General features: G+C 39.1%; 1 protein-coding gene across 1 annotated transcript in view; it reads left to right on the top strand.

Moving 5' to 3' along the window:
* fah (fumarylacetoacetate hydrolase (fumarylacetoacetase)) overlaps window positions 1-7,250 on the top strand; it is a 56,662-nt gene that overhangs the window by 32,974 nt on the left and 16,438 nt on the right. The window contains exons 7-8 of the mRNA XM_017304149.1: window positions 2,827-2,873; window positions 3,524-3,625. Of these exons, the coding sequence (XP_017159638.1) occupies window positions 2,827-2,873; window positions 3,524-3,625 (149 nt within the window). The remainder of the gene's footprint in view (window positions 1-2,826; window positions 2,874-3,523; window positions 3,626-7,250) is intronic.

Here is a 7,250-nt window from a genome sequence, read left to right as displayed (position 1 = left end):
GAAGATTTGGGATGTATCTTACTAGTGAAAGAATTACATATAAATAATAGTCTTTACCACCTGTGTAAACTTTGCTGGTGAATGTTATAACACATAATATGTGTTATATTGTTTCATTTCTAATATAGGCTCTTGTGTCAGATAATCTAAGTCAATGTTAGTGAATAATTATTTTTTTTTTATATTTACGGAATCTCAGTTAGCCTTCATAGCGGGGCTGAACCCATATTACACCAAGCACAGTAGCTAATACTAGCTGGTATCTCACCGGTGGACATAAATACAGTAAAGTAATATCCAATATATACACAATAATATGTCCATCTTACTTGTGAAATGTTGTTTGTGGAGCCCTCACATCAATAGTCCATCGATCAGAACAACAATATCCCTCAGTGCTGAGACATCTTCTGCTGTTTTGATTGAGCAAAGTAGGAGGGTATACYGCTCMAAGATGGCCGCCGTATTTCCTGCGCCGGAACAGCCAATGCGGGGTCTACTCTTATATTATGTCTATGAGAAATCCAAACAAAGAGGACGGGAGTTGCGGACTCTTTTGATCAGAGATCCTAATCGACCTGTGCGGAACTGGATGAATCTGTGGACAGGCGGAGAGGCAGCCGGTAAGGCACAATCTGTATTGTTTATGAGATCGGACTGCAAGGTTACCCACGTTCCTCCAGCTTTGCCGGCCGGCCCATTAACAGCAACGTCTGAACTGAAGTGGTGGATTGTGGCGTTGATTGATTGATTTTTATGATCGAACTGATTGTTGTGTTGTTGAATAATGGATTTGGGTGTTAAGTTAACTTGAAGCTATTTATATTTATAAAATAAATATGTATGACTGTAAATAATTGGAAATATATTTTAAAGTTAAAGAACTTAAGTTTAGTTACTTGTTCATTTACCTTTGATTACTTTGTGGGTTTGATTCACAGTGGTTTGCTTAGTATTTACAGTGATCCCTCACTATAACGCGGTTCACCTTTCGCGGTCTCGCTGCTTCGCGGATGTTTTTGTGCAGTTTTTTTTCACAGTGCATTGTGTTCTGCGTCCTGATTGGCTAAACAGTCTCCGAGGTCCTTCTCTACCTGTGTGCCAATAACGTTACTGTATTTAARTATAAGTAATACAGATTGGCCATTCAGGAGATGGAAASCTGAAAACTTTGAATGCCTGCTGGAAAARATTGTGGCCAGAGGCAGCGCAGAACCCGAGATCCRTCGCTCTGCCATAGATACATCTGTGAATCTTGCAAAGCAGYTTGGAGGAGACGTTTTAATGACATGACTCCGGATCACATTAAGGCCCGATTGATGAACAYGCACATCCGCTGACCTGAAAACAGRTTTTGTTYTTTGGTTTCAATTATGCTGTATAATAATTGTAAAAACTAAAGGTAACTAAAGGTTTTTACCTGCTTCTGTACCAATTGTGAACATATCATGACACACACTAATAAATAAATGGAGGATAAAATCAAGAAAATTGCTTGGTCCTTCGAGTAAAACCCTGTTGATTAAAGTCTGCATCAATTTATCCATCCATTTTCAAGTGGGGAAGCTGCACCGTTTAAAAAAGAACTAGACAATTGCTCTGCTGTGAGTGTGTGGATGGTTGTTAGCACTGTCTTTGTGCTGCTCAGGTTGTACCCCACCTCTCCCAATGACTGCTGGAGATAGGCAAACAACCTATCTCCAGCATGATGAAGTATACACATACTTGAACATATGTGCATGCATGTTTAAGTTCAGGTAAATTCTACAGCTGTGAGTTACATGGGCTGTCTCTGTCATATAGGGTTGGGCACCATTTACAATTGAACAATTCCAGTTCCTAACAATTCTCAACATCAACTCTATTTAAAGATCCCTCTAAATAGAGTTTTCTATTTAAAGGGATCGATCCCTTTACATAGGTCTCTTTAAAGATCCCTTTAAATAGAGTTTTCACAGAGTTAAAAAAAAAGTTAACAACAAGCCAAAGTTAACCAGTTGCTTCTGAACAAAATATTCTCAATTTTAATTGCCTGATCTTTTTACCTTTCATGAACTTAATTATTAATTTTCTCCACAGAGCTACTTCTAACCAATATATAGATATCTTATCTCACATATGTACTTAATTGTTATAAATCTTTTTTTTTACATGGGTACACTTTCACAGGAGAGCTTTGTTTTTTTAAAGTTGATGAAACCACATTTACCAAATATTTGGTCAATTATATTCTGCCTTTTAAGGTTTCTTTAAATGGTGATGGAAAAATATAAGGCCATCTGTCATTTTGACATATCACGCACACCCAGACCACTTGGTCCAGACACGCAGACTTTATGCACATTAAATGAATCAATAAGAGAAAAATACTTTATCAGAACATTACCTGTGATGTCACAGGTAATGGACACAGAGCTCATTTCATCTCATTATCTGGGTTGCACTCAGCTGAGTGGTCCATTCATTTATTAAAGTGAATATACGAGTATTATTTATAAAAACTATAAATAATACTCGTATTTTAATTTTATACTCGTATTTTATATTTATAAAATACTCGTATTTTATACTCACACACTCTCAGTTGCTGCCGCACACTGTCCATGGCTGCGCACACACTACAGCTGCTTTTTCTTTATTGAAATTTGGCAGCTTCTTCAGTTGCTGGACTGGGAATTGAAACTTGGAATCAAAATGTACAAACTTAAATCATTCTGGGAGAACTGAAATGTTAGCCCTATGCTTGAGTTTGACAAATGATTCTTGAGACTTGATGCCCTACCATTGTGTATATGCTAAAATGTTCTCTGCTTTTTCTCCCTCAAGGTCAGGACATGACTGAGGCTGTAAACATCTGCAGTTCAAATTTTAAAGTAAGAATCTGAACAAAACCTCAAGAGGACATTGTGACATTTTAAGTAGGCTCTAAACATAGACAGTAACATTATATTTGATTATCCGATTAACCTTTCTCTATTATTTCTGACCAAATCAATCAGGTGGTTCAACAACTTTGTGTTTGCGGCAAATAATTTCCCGGACCTGATGTATAACTGGTTTGAATTGTTGTTCTTGTTTTTTGCCTATCGCCTTTTCCTTGATGTTGGATGTTAACACCTTTGTTAACACTGTAGATATTTACTTTATTCATTAGACTTGTCAGTTTGGGCCCTCTCTGTAAGAGACAGTACTTCATAGAATTATCTGCCCTATGATACACTCACATGTTGTGATAATAAAGTGTGAAACTATTTAGAGCTTCAAAAATGGTTATCAGTTCCAGATTACTAAACATGTTGCAGAATAATAAAGGTTTGTTACAGAAAGACTGTGAAGGTATGTTGTCTGAAGAGATGATCATGATGAAGCAGGCTTTCATAGCTGCAGGCTTTCCCAGCTGTGAGTGTTATTACAGATGTGAGTGTGACAGCTGTAATGAAATCAGGGGTAGAGGATCGGAGTTTACAGTAAATTTAAATTAAATCATTTCCTTTTCCTTCTTTGTATCTCTCTTTGTTTAAAGTACATGTACTGGACAATGAAGCAACAGCTCACCCATCACACAAGTAATGGCTGCAATGTCAGACCAGGAGACTTACTGGCTTCCGGTACCATCAGTGGGCCCGTAAGTGTCAGCAACCTTACTAAATGGTTTTGCACACATACACACTATATCTGTCTGTCTTTACAAGGTCTTTGCATTGTCTTCCATTAATTTTTTCCATTCATTTCTATAGCCTTACCCTGACCTTTCTCTAATTCTAGCCATTACCTAATCAAAGCTCAATTTATACCTTAGTCTTAAACCTAAGTTCTGAAAGGTCATACTTCATCCATAGTGCCAAAGTTTAATCTCATTGACATAGATCCGTGACAAAAATTGTCAGTTTGTTGCCGTGCTTGTGCATTAACTAGTCTGCTAACACTATCTGGTTTTGGTATTTGCAGGAGACATAGTTACTTTTCAGCAGAGGTCGCACTAGACTTTTTTGTTCTCCATCATTTTGACCGACAGGATAAAAAAAAATCGGTCATGTACTATTTTTATCCGTTAAATTATAATCACAATTAACCGCATTTTTATGCGGTTTAGTTAATATTCACCTTGTTAAACCGTGAATCCAGATCCCATCACACATAAAGCAGATGAACGGATCTAACTTTTTCTCTGTAGTGACAAAAACCACTGACTATGGCCCCAATAACGTATAATAAATTAAATTTAACGACCCCACTTAAATTACATCACTTCACCTGCTGGGTTCTGAACTCACAGCATCAAAAATTCTTCCTGGTTCGCATCTGCAGAGAAATTTGCTGTATCAGCTGGATCTGTCTGATCCAAACCGATCAGTTTAACTTTTTTTTTTAAACTCTGTGCTTTTACGAGTTTCTTTTTTTTTATTATTCTTTTTTTTTTGCGTGGTTTCTCTTCCCCGAACTGGACAGATGTTACGTCTGCCGTGCTTCTGAGCGCCGTTCTCCTTCTGGGCGCGGGGCGGTAACGTCTTCAGCTCCATTTCTTAAAACCGCAGGATGAGTTAAGTTTAATTCTTCACAGTGGCGGAGCCGCGTCCACATTGGTTGTGCAGCGGACTGCTCATGTTATGGTCTAATTAATTTCTGCACTTTTATTTATTTCCTCAAGATAATCTGCCAGCTCCTCTGTTTAGACCAGTGGTTCTTAACCTTTTTTGAGGTACCGATTTAGAAGTTCACCGAAAGCTACAGAATTTGGCAAAAACTGTGAGCTTTGCTGAAGTAATTAAAGACGCAAGTTCTAATCCATGCTGATAGTGGAGCTCCTTCAATCAGTGCTCCTCCGCAGCTCTGATTTGCTAAGCAATGTAACGTGATCCTCTGCAGCAAGTGATGGCAAAGCGGGGCGTCATCACGACTTTACACAAGTATGTCTTTACATCCGTGGCAGAGGCTCTGCCGAACCCCTGAGACCGACAGGGGCAGAGCCAGAGGAGGGCCGGGGGGGCCAGTGCCCATCGTGTCATCTGATTGGCTCCCCTAGTGGCCCCCCCAGATGATTGACATGTAACAGCACCAGGTCATTCCTGTACATTATTTGGAATCATTCTAAGCCAACCTAATATGTAAAGAAGAAGAACAATAATAAATATATGAAAAGAAAATGTATAAAACTTTATATAAGTCCATGTGATGACATAAATAAATAGATTTTTTTTATCAGGCGCGATATCAGCCTCCTTTATACTCATAAAAACAAGCTGAAATTGTTCTCCTGGATGTTTCAATTATGCTGCGCTGTGGTGCAACTCAAAGGCTAAAGCACTTCATACCTGGTGGTGATGGTAAAACACCAATAAGTTATTTACTGATCCTCCGCAAAAAGAAAAAAACTGAAGAGGGGCCGACAATGTTCGTAGTTTGGAGCAGAGGTGGCGCTGGAGTTTTTTCGTTGCCCGTCAAAGAAAAAAAATCATTTTATTTCCAATTTGTAGTCATCCAACGAAACATTTAGTATTTCTCTGCGAGAGCGTTTTTGAACTCAGGTAACAATTCACAAAATTACGTGATTGGAAGACGGCAGAACTCTGATCGTTTCCTGATCCCTCAGCGGGAGAAAAACTCAGCAGAAGCGGATCAGCTGCGCTAGACGCTCCAAAGCCTCTGGTCCGTTAAAGCGTCCAGATCAGAGGTGATTCTCTGACAGATATTGTTCTTAKWRTGATTAATAATGAGCTCCACGATGTTCTCTGTGCGTAAAGTTGAAACTGTCTGCGCACCAAGTAGTCAGCTGCGCTTGATCACATTCTGGACAGAAACCAGCGAACTGTTCTCTGTTCTTATCAAGATGAGGGTGAGGAGGGAATCTGACATATTAACTGGGTTAAGTTTTTACTGGTTTTGTTTTTAAAACACCATTAACTAAACAGTGTAACTATATATTGTATATTTGGCGTTTGTCATCTCATGTGTGATTAATTGGAGCGTAAACCGTGGAGCATTTATGCGCATTTATTGTCCAGCGCACTGCGCTTGTTTCCGTCTAACGAATCTGCACTTTAATTTCTTTCCTCCCTCAACAGTCAGCTGCTACTCCTCTATTTAAACTACAATAAGTAKATCAACACAACTTGATCACACATTCTCTTTAGTTTTTCTCTGTGTGCTGCAAACTCATTAAATGTAAACTCATGAGAAGCCCGAACCACCATCAGGCAAATAATTCTGGTCCGACCAGAACTACTTTTACCTGTCAAATTACCTGTCAAAACATACTAACACAGACTATTTAGCCACATTTTATGCGATTTAGATAATATTCACCTAATTGAATCCAGATCCCATCACACATAAAGCAGATAAATGCATTTAACTTTTTCCCCGTAGTGACACAAACCACTGACTGTGGCTCCAATAACTTATAACAAATGAAATTAAGCGACTCCACTTAAATTACATCACTTCACCCGCTGGGGTCTGAACGYTCAGCTTCTCAAATTCTTCCTGGTCGCATCTGCAGAGAAACCTGTGCTGGTTTATCGACAGTTGGATCTGTCTGAACCAAACCGAACAATTGAACTCTGTAAGATTTTTTTCGTTCTTTTTTTTTTACGCTGTTCGCAGTTCGGGCGTGTGTTTTTGCCAGGATTTATTTTATTTATTTATTTTTGCATGGTTTCGCTTCTCCAAAACGGACAGATGTTACGTCTGCCGCGCTCCTTCTGAGCATCGTTCTCCTTCTGGGTGCGGAGGGTCCCGTCTTCACCTCCATTTGTTAAAACTGCGAGGCAAGTTACGTCTAATTCTTCGCAGCAGCGGAGCCGCGTCCGCATTGGTTGTGCAGTGCACTGCGCATGGATCTAATTAACTTCTGCACCTTAATGTATTTCCTCAAAGTAAACTGCCGGCTCCTCTGTTTAGACTGTAAATGGATAGCTCTACATTGCATTCTCTTTAGTTTTCTCTGTTCTGTACTGGAGACTGGAGTTAAAGGCGCCGTTTCAACTAAAGGTTTGCAATGAGCTTCCTAACCAAGGTGTCCGGTACATAACTCTTCAACACGCTGTCAGCTCCCGGTGAGAAAGACGCATTTAGTTCAGTGTCCATGAGATGATATTCAGAAAGGATTTTTTTATTGATTGATTTTAGTTTCCTCTGTGATGAACTCTTTACGCAAAGTCTGTCATGACTCCATGTGCGCCAGTCAAAGGTGTTAATTATAAACTGTCAAATGACAGAGGGGCTTAAAAAATAACCAAATATTCAGTTTA

Source organism: Poecilia reticulata, linkage group LG3, assembly GCF_000633615.1.
Source record: "Poecilia reticulata strain Guanapo linkage group LG3, Guppy_female_1.0+MT, whole genome shotgun sequence".
NCBI classification, from domain to species: Eukaryota; Metazoa; Chordata; class Actinopteri; order Cyprinodontiformes; family Poeciliidae; genus Poecilia; species Poecilia reticulata.
Note: the sequence above shows the minus strand (reverse complement) of the source record. Positions and strands in the feature narration are given on the sequence as shown.